This window comes from Punica granatum, chromosome 5, assembly GCF_007655135.1.
Source record: "Punica granatum isolate Tunisia-2019 chromosome 5, ASM765513v2, whole genome shotgun sequence".
NCBI lineage: Eukaryota > Viridiplantae > Streptophyta > Magnoliopsida > Myrtales > Lythraceae > Punica > Punica granatum.
The window spans coordinates 11,307,819-11,321,227 of NC_045131.1; the positions used below are offsets into that span (position 1 = coordinate 11,307,819).

The 13,409-nt window shown below is 37.5% G+C and overlaps 1 protein-coding gene across 1 annotated transcript; it reads right to left on the reverse strand.

The window, feature by feature from the left end:
• Positions 1-2,488: 2,488 nt before the first annotated feature.
• On the reverse strand, positions 2,489-3,635 carry LOC116208642 (condensin-2 complex subunit H2-like). The gene is made up of 3 exons (XM_031542174.1): positions 3,168-3,635; positions 2,958-3,057; positions 2,489-2,721 (listed from the first exon to the last, which is right to left on the reverse strand). The coding sequence occupies exons 1-3, from the start codon at positions 3,352-3,354 to the stop codon at positions 2,571-2,573; spliced, it is 438 nt and encodes a 145-aa protein (XP_031398034.1). The 5' UTR covers positions 3,355-3,635; the 3' UTR covers positions 2,489-2,570.
• Between the last annotated feature and the right edge of the window lie 9,774 nt (positions 3,636-13,409).

Here is a 13,409-nt window from a genome sequence, read left to right on the forward strand (position 1 = left end):
TTTACCTGCTTCAAGATTATAATCATTCGTATCGCATCGCTTCTAACTTTCATCCCTGAAAACTCACGCAACATCATGTAGCCGGATCGATTCTTGTCCATTTGATACGTATCCACCTTTAAAGAAAGCTGATTTCCTCTGTTATTAAATAAATAAATGTTTCAGATAAACAGATGCAGTGGATTATCTACGATCAGATCATGGATTAGTGATTCTAAGTATATGTCTTCATAGATTCTTTGTTCTTCTGTCATTTTCCCCTTCCTAGATAATAGGTTTGTACTTGTCCAGGGAAGTTTCGAGCCCCGAGCAGTTAACACATCTGATTCCAATTACCAAGTCTTGGTCTTCTTGGACCCCGTCTCCATTGGCGGGCTTTAGTGAGAGAGCTCAGTAATATATATGATTAGATTCTCATGGTCAAAAGAGGATTGCCTGTGGGACACTCCCCCACCATGAGGCACATGTCGAAGAGATAATAACTAATTTGGTTTCTTTTGCTCATTTAATCGATCAACTTGACTTGCTATTCGTTAAATGATTAGAAAGGCAAAACAGAATGTTTATTGCAATGATGCCATTTCCACACTAATCTAGTTCATATCAGTCTATTTTGCCCGTTCAAATTTCCTCGTATCTGAACTGCTTCTAAGTCTTTATGCCCTAAAATTTGATCAGACATTTTAGTATGAGATATTTTAGATGAAAAAAGCTGGCAGACAAGCTGGTGTGCTCGTTAATCTGCCCTGAACCATGGAACAGTTCATTCTAGACTGGTATTCATTATGCATCCACTAGATATGATGTATTTATTGTCTTACTCGGAAAATTACGAGAAAATAGAGCATATCAGAACCAAAAATTTCTAAAGAATATTGAGTGCCATAGATATTATATCTAATCGATTTCTCCAACTGATCATAAAGAAAGAGTGCAGAACAGCTTCCAATAGAAAATTCATGCATCTCAACCAGTCAAAAAAGGATTTTCTAGCTAGCAATGGGAATTTTAAACGGAACTTTTTAAGGACTGAAAGGGCAGTTCTAAAATGAAAGCACGGTTTGTTACATATCATTAAGAAAAAAGCTCAGGGCCATACTTTGAAGTCTCAAGTGATTAGCAACATATATATGTTAAGCATCATGTAAGAGAAGACTCGTGATGATTAAGCTGACTAAGAAGTAACCACTTGCAATAGAGCCGATATAAGAAGAGCATATATGGGGGTGTATGGGACTAGTTCTAACTGACTTGATACGATCCTTGATTTGAATAAGGCCAGGATCGCTGATTCATTTCGCTTTCATTCGGCAATATTGATGATAGTTGAAGGAGAATCGTGCCAATCGAGAACTCTTTCCGGTTGCTTTTTCATAATGCTGCTAGGGTAGGCTTGTATCATAAACAATCTTATTGTACTCATTCGCATGGACCAAGCTCTAGAATCGCCCTAAGCAGCACAATAATAATTTTATCTTAGCTAAACCCAATAGGATTAGTCTAGTGGTTAAATGGTGTGACAACCAAGGGGAAGTCCCAAGTTCAAATCACGCCTTGGACGTCATGCCGGAAAATACTCTCTATTAGGCCACCTACATGGCCTGTGGTCGAACTTACCTGTCTAGAAGGATTAGTAGTGAACATTATGGACAATACAGAGAAGTTTCTTACTCGTATAATACATCATAAATAATAATGGACGGCATAATTGATTCCCCTAAATGAGTTAGTCTCGTCTGAGCCATGGACTGGGTATTGACAATATTTAATTTCTTAAGCGACATAGTCATGGCCAAGCCATATTGTCAGCGTATAACTTTTTACCGGTTTTAAGTTCTTATTGTAACACTTCTAACTTCCTTTTCAGAAAAATCAAGCAAGATTATCTGCAGCTGACTGATTGATTATTTGGTTGGTACATATCCACCTTCGAGAAAAGTTCATCTCAATCATTGCTAAATTAATAGATGTGATTAACAGATGCAATGGACTATTATCGATGAGATTGGACCGATGATTCTCAGTTTGCCTGCTAATATATGCCCTTATAGATTCCTAGTTCTTCTCTCATTGTCCCTTCCTAAATAATAGATATGTACTGTCAAAGGATGTTTTGAGCCCGAAGCATCGTCCAAAAAGGAAGGATCGCCAAACAAGTGTTAACATAAGCATTATTTCGGTAGATGTAAAACGCATCAAATTCGAATTTCCAAGTCTTGGTCTTGGTCTTGGTCTTCTTGGACCATCTTTATGGGCAGGCTTTAATGAGAGAGATCAGTTACGTGATTTGATTCCCATGGAAAAAGAGGATTCTGCTTGCGGGGCACACTCTTTCTTCCCCACACCGTGAGGCACTTGTTGAAGAGATAAGAAGTAACTCGGTTTCTTCTGCTAATTAATATGTTAGATCAACTTCACTTGCTAATCATAATCTTTTTTTTTTTTTTGGTGTATACCTAACTAATTCAATTCGAGCCGAGTCGGTCCATTAAAAAGTAAAATGCGTGCAGAACCAGCGAATAAAGATACTCCACCTTCCGGTAGGTACGAGTTTAGCAAATTAATAAATGTTATTTCACATAAGCTGAAGCAATGCACATGAAAGTCCATCCACCTGGTATATCATCCGACAACCAGAAGGGATCATCATCTTCATTCCGAGTCCCACTGGGCCCAGCCTCTTCGGGCTGGATTGACGCACCCTCTACCTGGTCCTGCTGCCTGTTTAATAAGACATTAAATGGACAACAGTTGTAAGCAACACACTCTCTCAGCGAAAAATCCATAATCTCCATTACTAGACTATTCCAGGGTTGCTCAAGCATCTCAATTAAATATGCCACCATAAAAAGAACAAATTTTACCGTAATACCCATCGAGCTGATTCATCAATCTAGTGAAGAATATTATGAACAATGTCAAATAAAGAGCAAACTTTTGAACAGAAAAGGACACACCGATGCTGAGAAATGAACTCCAACGCGTGCAGAACCAGCGAATAAAGATACTCCACCTTCCGGCTGTAGACCTGAACCGAACCCTGAAGCAGCAAAGCAGCTAAAGCACCCCCGACAAGAAACGCAAGAAAAAAATCCCATTAGAATCCGTCAGACAGATGAATACGCTCTAAAAGAGCAGAAATTTCAAGAAATTATCGAACCCCAAACCTTCGGCAAAGTTCACACGAATCCGGCGGTCATCGTCCTCGCTCGGGATCTCCCCGGAGCCGACTTTCACCAAATACTCTTCGAGAAGCCTGTCAAGATCGAACGCCCAGTTGGATTCAGGGTCCCGCTCGGCGTGCACCGAGTGGAACCCGCTGCTGCTGCTCGGCTCGTCCCCGAAGTTAGTCATGCTGCTGCTGGGACTGAGGATACGGGAGCTGAGGCGTCATGACAACGGTTCCAAAAAGGGGTCAATTTGGGAAAGGGGAAAACCCTAAAATGGGAGAGACTCCGACAAAGTCGAGGATGGAAGAGCTTGAAGCCTCTGTCTGCTGAAGTTTGGGATTTGGGGATTTCGCAGGCAGAGAGAGAGAGAAAGAGAGAGAGAGAGAGGGAGAAGAGAAATTCAAAAATGTCTCGAAGAAGTCAGCGAAGTTTCCCGCTTGCGGCTTTATGGGCTCTCTGATGTGATCGCACGCCCAAATTGTTTTGGGCTGGAAGTTTCCTATTACAGTATCGTCGTCTTTTTATTGTGTCGACATTGATTCGAGACGGACAGTTAGAAATGATTGTGTTGTTGAATTATTAAAAAAAGTGTGAAAAAGTAATAAATAGTTGAGAGAAAATAATAACTGTGTTATTGAATTATGAAAAAAGTAATGAATAGTTGAGAGAATTTAATATTAAAAATTGAATTGAATGGTTAAAAAATTGAAAAAAAAAGAGAAAAGTAATAATTATGTTGTTGAATTAAAGATAAGTGGAGTAGAGTTAAGAAATTTTGGTTTCCTATTTCGGATTGCAAACAACATGTCTCTTCGTGCGGAAGCTGAACTTTTTTCGGTAGCTTGTTCATTTTCATCTTGTCGAGGTAGCGACTTGTAAAAGGCACAGTCACCCCCTTCCAAGTTTGGACTCGGCGGAGGAAACTCGATCTGCCTGGCTTTTTTATTCAATAAAGCTTTGTTTGGATACAATTGTTTTCCTTGATCCAAAGGGAGGGTAAGTGCTTCTTAAGATTACATTAATTCACCGAACTGATCTATGAACACCTCTTAACTTCGAGAACATGCTTCTCTCGTAATCGCAATAAAACGATTTATCGACTTCTACTAACTTATTCAGGCTTTCCTACCTTAGGATCGTAAATTCTAGTTAATAGGTTCAACTCGATTAGATACGACTTGTGAGTAGACGACTCTTTCGGATATGAAAAGTCCACAAAAGCCTCGGAGGGAATCCATTACAAAATAGCTTTTTATATCTGAGCAGATTTATTTATAAGCAATGGAATCTATACATACTATATTCGACCAAAATGCTTATTGGATTAAAACCTTCCGTTCTGCCCATCCTTATCATAGTTAATTCTTAATTAACAACAAATTAATTATATCAAAGCAGAGCAAATTGACCCTAAGCTATCTGGCGGTGCTGGGGAAAAGACAGTGTCCCATAATAATTAGCAGAATCATATTTTCCTCCAAGACAAGAGAATAGAATCTAAGCCGTTCCCATCTACCGAAAGGAAGAAACTAGTACGCCTTCTGTTTACATTTCCTAACAACTTAATGGATATCAATAATGCTTTCCGGGCCTCATAATGTCCCGAACAGGGAATATCAGTGGAATATATAATCTGCCAAAGTCAGGAAATATATCAAGCAAGATCTCATTCATAATATCTGCTGTGCATCCACTAGCTAGGGACATCTAGATAGCGGTCAATATGAATAAACGCACTTGTTCCGTCCCGAGGAGAATCAACCATGGCCAGTTTCATGAACTTGTTACATACTTCGGTTGAGAAAGTTTGAGATTGAATCTTACTGGAGATTGTTGCAAAATCATCATATAGAAAAAATAAAAAATAAAAATAGCCTGATTCAAACCTAAACCATACCTTGGACACGATGGAACATAGTCGTATAATCAATCATTCTAGACGTGTTCATCATGTCCAAGACATGGTTTAGGTTCGACTTCACGCGATGTTCATTTTCTAGATGATTTGATCTATTGATGGTTCTCTAGCTGATTTTGCAACAATGTCCGACAGGCACATTCTCAAACTTTCTCTTACGCTAAACAATGTAATAAGTTCATATCCCAGGCGGGCCGAACTGCGAACCACGTGGGTTTATTCATATCAATCGTGATCAAGATATCCCCAAGCTAGTGGACGCACAACAGATTTTATAAATTAGATTTGCTCGATATATTTGCCGACTTTGGAAGTTTATATATTCCACCGACATTCCCCATCTGGGACAATACGAGGCCCAGAAGGCATTATCAATATCCATCAAGTTGTAAGGAAGTGTAAATGAAAGGCTTTCTTTCGGTTAGATGGGAAGGCTTAGATTCTATTCTCATGTCTTGGGGGAAAAGATGATTCTGCTAATTATTTGGGGATACACTTTTTTTCCCCAAAACCGCCAGATAGATTAAGATTGATTTGGTTTTGGTTTGATATTTAATTTTTCTGTTAATGAGAAATAACTAAGATTAGGAAGGGCAAAGCGGAAGGTTTCAATCCAATGCTTTTTGGTCGAACAAAGTACAGATTCTAATGCTATTTAATAGACCTGCTAAGATATAAAGCTACCAGCGTTTTTCCAGTGCTACGAGCAAGTTTTTGATGTATTACATTTATTAAAATATGAATCTAAAATATTATAATAATCTCATTTATAACTGAAGCGTTTTCCTATTTCTTGCATATGCGAATTCAAGTAACTTTTACAAATTAAATATTATTCTTTTGGTAGAATATAAACGAAGGACTTTCTCTTTGTAGATGCAAATGGCTTAGATTCTATTCTCAGATCTTTAGGGAAAAAGATATATTATGCTAATTATCATGAAGCACCTTGAGCAGCATATCATATGCATCAGATAGATAAGATTGATTTGGTTTCATTTGATAATTAACTTGTTGCTAATCAAGAACTGAGGATTGATATGGTTTTGTTTAACGGAATGTCTCACCATAGGAATGCCGTTACACGTGCTGCCTTTACGGCAGGCTCCAACCCAGTTTTCCTCTCCTTGTCAATCGAAAATAGCTGTCTCGAATTTATCGGTTATGGTAATCCCATGCCCGAGTTTGAAGACTATCTAGTTTGAGGGTTCCCAGGGATTGAAGCGGTTTGGGCCCCCCTGAAGTCCTTGGTTATTTACCTTTGGGGAATCATCATCGCGCACAAACCTAGGAATTGACAGTTGACAGGAAAAGAATGCTCGTGCCGGTATGAGGAAAGTTGATCCCAACTGGGCGTGGAAACGCCTCCTCTCATGCTGATAAGAATGCCTGAAATTTCATCCGGAAAATCGAAAAAACAGCTTCGTGCATCCATGAGATCTTTACTATATCTTGTTTTATTTTTAATTTCTACTCATTAGTGTCTGAGATATATTTCGCTTCTATCCATTTGGAAGCTGCATTCATGGAGATGAAACAGTTCCATGATGATGTAAAATCCCAAAAATTTTATTCGATAAAATTTATAAAAACATCATATGATACAAGTTGCAATACAAATTTCCAAATATATCATAAATACAAATTTGACCGAGTAGTAAAAATCTCACGCTTCCACTAACATTTGAACCTGTAAAACAACAGAGAGTATATTTTTGGGATGAGCTTGAAGTCTAGTAAATAACCATTATTTTAACTTGTCGGATTATAGCACGGGTTTAATAACATCGTAAGAATATTGTCAAGAACTCTATACTCAAATTGTCCCTATGCCCCCTCCCAAGTCCCGCCACAATACGGCTACATACTGGCATAGACTCAAGACGCCACAAGACTTATCAACTTACATCAATCTCAATTTTCACATCTCAAAACCTCACCGACTCATTTTCCAAATATTGTAATTGATCATATAAAAATATATAGATAATCGATGACATAACTAAATCAATGCAAAAAAACACCATCATAATAACGATAAAAATACCAAGTTAGGAATAGGTGATCCCAAAAGCCTAAAACATCAAAGAATGAACGTTTTCTCTTTTTCTAGATTTTTTTTTCTCACACAAATCACTCTCAGTGCCTCTCCATTCGCGACCTCACTCTCTGTTTTGAAAATTGGACAATGGAATGAAATGGACGAAAGGAATAAAATGGGATTCTAAAGGAAACATAAAGTACGGCGGTGGAATGGAAAATGAGAGTCGGAGAAACTTGAACAATTTGGCATACTTAGCTTAACAAAGAATTTGACACCTGGAAAGTAATCTTGCTCAATCTTATCTAAAAATTATAATTTAATAAATGCAATTGTCAGGTTTTTGGGTGAGAGTTAAAACATACACATTGGTTTTCTGCTTTTATTTCCAGGAAATCATAAAAGAATTCTTATGTTGGAAATGTGCTTGTATTGATATCGATCAAATCTGTTTCGGTATTGTAAGTTGAAATACTAATTTTTCAAAAATTTGGATCTTGAATCATAATATTGATTTTAAAAAATGTTGAACTTTGATAAATTATGTTCTCGAACATCCCAAACTGTTCAGATGGAGTTATGACCCTTTATCGGCAAATAGGGGTATTTTAGTCTTTTGGACTTCGAGGAGTTTTCGGACCATAAACTACATTAGAAGTTGAATATTAGTAGTGGCGCTATACCTCAATTATAGTTTTATCTCCCGATTCATATCTGTCTCTGAGCTGACAATTCAAGGATAGTAGAGGTAAGTAACCCAGACTCATTTCTATTATTTGCGAAATAACGAAATAGAATTTCTATGCATGTCATTGAATTATGTGAAATGCTATAATATTGAAAAAAAAGTAATTATTCTATTTGAGTATGAAGTGATTTGTGATTTTTAAAATTTGGATCAAGTATCGAAACTTGTTGGTATATGATATTAATTTTACTGAAATTGGTTCAAATAAGCCTTACGATATTCTTTTGAGTATATGAAATTGTCTGGAAATGAAATTTTTATTTATGATTATTGAAAAATATATTTGAAGTACCTTTGAATATATGAACTCTTTGGATTATTGGCATATTTATACTGACCTAAAGCTAAAGGTATTCAAAATTATGGGACTTATTGGAAATCGAATTACTAGATTTCTTATGTTGTAAGGCTCATCTGTCTACTATGTTTCAGGTATCGCGATACTATTAGTGACACTTTGCCAGCGGGATATAATTAGTGATTGTTGCTAGCGGGATATAAATTTGCATTAGTGACCATTACCAGTGGGATATAAATTGTTATAGTGAACCGTTACTAGCGGTTAAATTGGTAAATGTATAGTGGTTCTGTGTGACAGGAAGAAACGTCACCATACTGTTAAGACAATGAACGATGTTTTGATATCGATATTTAGAATCAGTGAATCGATGTTATATGGATATGTTTGAAAGCAATATTTTGACATGATTTATTGGATGAAATTTAGTCGATTTATTTTGATAATTTGTTGACACAAGTAATTATTGATCGAATTATTGAACTCATTTGGCCCGAGATATTGTTTTACGAAGATATAGTGATCGAACTATTGAATTTACTTGATATAATATATTAATCGAATGTGATACTAGTGTTTAATTTCATTGAATATTGAACATATTATTCTATCATCGGAATATTCATTTATTTAAAGTTCTAAGTTTACGATTATATTGGTACGCATCTTATTCTTGATGTAAAGTGACTAAATATAATGGTTTGTAATAAGATTTTATACGATGCTTGATCCGGTAGGAGTGAGTTTTGGTTTCTTGCTGAGCAAGTCGATCGCTCACCCTTTTATAATTTTCCCCCATATTCGAGATTCAGGAGAAAATGAGAGCTAAGGCACTAGGAGGTTCAAGGATCGTATTGCTAAGAGGATATCGTAGCTTTGAGATATTTTCGTATTTGTTAGGATTATGGTGCTGTTAAGATTTCACTGTGTATCGACCCATTCGGAGATTATGTTTTTATTAGTTTTTAATAAAGGACAACTTTGGATAGTTAAGTAGATACATTTGCTAGATGGCTTCGCTAGCTATGAGTTTTCTCTTGATCTTTAGTGAGCGGCCAGTCACATTCCAGTTAGTCGAAAATGGGTGTGAAAATTATTATAATGTACTGAAGGTTTGGAAATAATAATAATAATAATAATAAAAAAGCATACGTGTACTGAAGCTTAACCAATGGGCTGGGAGCAGGAGCCTGTGGACGAACCAATGCTTGAAAAGTTCTTAATACAGTGATGGTTCTTACGTTGAGTAGCAGGTCACGCCTCGAAGTTGATGGATGAAAATTTTACGAACACGAACCTGAAGGGTTGCTTAATCTAGTAAGCATTTACCTGCTGTTACGGATATTTTTTACTAAACAATTCGTGCTGTAATTAACTCATGAAGTTAATAAGTTCTTAAATGGTTACTGCTTGCTTCTGGGTGGAGTATCGCTCTGTTTCTTCAAACTGCAGCTTATTTAGCTCACTACTTGTTAAGGTCATAAATCCATTTGAATCTTCAGATTTATCAGAATCGCAAAGTGGAAAAGAAGAGACAAGGAGAGCTTGATAGGACACTGATTACCAGTCTAGTAGTATGTAAATCGTTTACAAGCCCATCCCATCTTAGAACTATACCATGACTCAAATTATTCCAAGCACCATTCCACGGGTACACAGACTGGAATATAGTGCTTAAACACGCTATTCACATATTCAAACCGACCATAGTCATTCCGGTGATTTCCCCATGCAACTAAGCTGCCTCGACGATATCTGTGGCCGCTGCATCTGATGCAGGAAACCGTCTCACAGGCCTGTTCCCATATAGTTCCTTAGGCGGGTACTGGACCTGATAAGGTCCCACTGGTGGAAGCTCTTTCCCTTCGCCCATCCTTTTAGGAGGATTCGGCTGCTTCGGTGGGAAGAGGCGGCTGAACTGGATATTACGCGGTGGTCCCGGATGTGGACGACGACCATATTCGATCATGATGATTCCCCCACACAACTGAGCTGCCTTGATGGCATCTGTGGCCGCTGCCTCTGATGCAGGAAACCGTCTTGCAGGCCAGTTCCCATATAGTTCCTGAGGCGGGTACTGAATCTGATAAGGTCCCACTGGTGGAAGCTCTTTCCCTTCGCCCATCCTTTTATGAGGTGGTCCCGGAGGTCGAGGGCAAGGATAGTATCTTTCGATGGCCGTGAAACCTTCTAGCCCAATTTGACGAAGGCCTTCCTTTGTTGCCATGGAACACTAATCAGGGAGCTAGCAGCTCGAAATCCTGTTGTAGCAGGGCTTAGTAGACTAGACGGAGTAGTTCGTGATTTCTGGGCAAAAAATGTTGAGGAGGTGCCTCAATTTATATGGCAAGTATCCCCTTTCGGGACTGATTCCTTAATTGCTTGGTTATGTAGATCAATTGGGAAAAGCAGTGTAAACACGCACATCCATGAGCAATAACAGGAAGTTTCTTACTCGTAATACATCTTAAATAAAATGGAATCGTGACTGATTCCTCCAAACGAATTAGTCTTGTACTTGTCCAAGGAAGTTTCGAGCCCCGAGCAGTTAACACATCTGATTCCAATTACCAAGTCTTGGTCTTCCTGGACGCTGTCTCCATTGGAGGGCTTTAGTGAGAGAGCTCAGTAATATATATGATTAGATTCTCATGGTCAAAAGAGGATTGCTTGTGGGACACACTATTTCTTCCCACACCATGAGGCACATGTCGAAGAGATAATAACTAATTCGGTTTCTTATGCTCATTTATTCGATCAACTTGACTTGCTATTCTTTAATTGATTAGAAAGGCAAAACAGAATGTTTATTGCAATGATGCCATTTCCACACTAATCTAGTTCATATCAGTCTATTTTGGTCGTTCAAATTTCCTCGTACCTGAACTGCTTCTAAGTCTTTATGCCCTAAAATTTGATCTGACATTTTAGTATGAGCTATTTTAGATGAAAAATGCTGGCAGACAAGCTGGTGTGCTCGTTAATCTGGCCTGAACCTTGGAACAGTTCATTCTAGACTGGTATTCATTATGCATCCACTAGATACGATGTATTTATTGTCTTACTCGGAAAATTACGAGAAAATAAAGCATATCAGAACCAACAATTCCTAAAGAATATTGAGTGCCATAGATATTATATCTAATCGATTTCTCAAATTGATCATAAAGAAAGAGTGCTGAACAGCTTCCAATAAAAAATTCATGCATCTCAACCAGTCAAAAAAGGATTTTCTAGCTAGCAATAGGAATTTTAAACGGAACTTTTTAAGGACTGAAAAGGCAGTTCTCAAATAAAAGCACGGTTTGTTACATACCATTTAGAAAAAAGCTCAGGGCCATACTTTGAAGTCTCAAGTGATCAGCAACATATATATGTTAAGCATCATGTAAGAGAAGACTCATGTTGATTAAGCTGACTAAGAAGTAACCACTTGCAATAGGGCCGATATCTAAGAAGAGCATATATGGGGGTGTATGGGACTGGTTCTAACTGACTTGATACGATCCTTGATTTGAATAAGGCCAGGATCGCTGATTCATTTCGCTTTCATTCCACAATATTGATGATAGTTGAAGAAGAATCGTGCCAATCGGGGAACTCTTTCTAGTTGCTTTTTCAGAATGCTGCTAGGGTAGGCATGTATTATAAACAATCTTATTGTACTCATTCCCATGGACCAAGCTCTAGAATCGCCCTAAGCAGCACAATAATAATTTTATCTAGCTAAACCCAATAGGATTGGTCTGGTGGTTAAATGGTATGACAACCAAGGGGAAGTCCCCAGTTCAAATCACGCCATGGACGCCATACATGAGAATACTCTCTATTGGGCCACTTGTATGACCTGTGGTCGAACTTATTTGTCTAGAAGGATTAGTGTCTTGTCTATGTTTTCCTGGGAAAAAATGTTGAGGGGAGGCTCAATTTATATGGCAATCAGGAGAATCCCCTTTTCCAGACTGATTGTTTCTCTAGTTCAGCCGGGAATCCACAAGTAAACATTATGGACAATACAGAGAAGTTTCTTACTCGTATAATACATCATAAATAATAATGGACGACATAATTGATTCCTCTAAATGAGTTAGTCTCGTCTGAGCCGTGGACTGGGTATTGACAATATTTAATTTCTTAAGCGACTTAGTCATGGCCAAGCCACATAGTCAGTGTATGACTTTTTACCAGTTTTTAAGTTCTTATTGTAACACTTCTAACTTCCTTTTCAGAAAAATCAAGCAAGATTATCTGCAGCTGACTGATTGATTATTCGGTTGGTACATATCCACCTTCGTGAAAAGTTCATCTCAATCATTGCTAAATTAATAGATGTGATTAACAGATGCAATGGACTATTATCGATGAGAGTGGACCGATGATTCTCAGTTTGCCTGCTAATATATGCCCTCATAGATTCCTAGTTCTTCTCTCATTGTCCCTTCCTAAATAATAGATATGTACTGTCAAAGGATGTTTTGAGCCCGAAGCATCGTCCAAAAAGGAAGGATCGCCAAAGAAGTGTTAACATAAGCATTATTTCGGTAGATGTAAAACGCATCAAATTCGAATTTCCAAGTCTTGGTCTTGGTCTTCTTGGACCATCTTTATGGGCAGGCTTTAATGAGAGAGATCAGTTACGTGATTAGATTCCCATGGAAAAAGAGGATTCTGCTTGCGGGGCACACTCTTTCTTCCCCACACCGTGAGGCACTTGTTGAAGAGATAAGAAGTAACTCCGTTTCTTCTGCTAATTAATATGTTAGATCAACTTCACTTGCTAATCATAATCTTCTTTTTTTTGGCGTATACCTAACTAATTCAATTCGAGCCGAGTTGATCCATTAAAAGGTAAAACTCTCATAGCGTTGATTTTCCCTTTTCACCAGACTCCATTTCGAACTAAACTTGTTCTTAGAGTCTCAGATCTATTATTGCCCGTTCAAATTAAAAAGATTAGTATGCAAATGCTGGAACGATAGATAGTTATTTATCCCAAAAATAATAATTTACAATCAATTATAGAAATATATTGAAAAGTATATATGAATTTCAATAATAAGGTAAGAAAAATTTATTGAAGAGGATAACATATGTAAATTAGTATGTCATTAAATTGTAGATTTATCAATAAAATGGAAGTCTTTCGATAATAGTATTTGTCTAATAGCGACATCAGTCACAATTTGTGGGTAATATTTCTTATTTATGATATGGGAGATGGAGATAGTTAATAA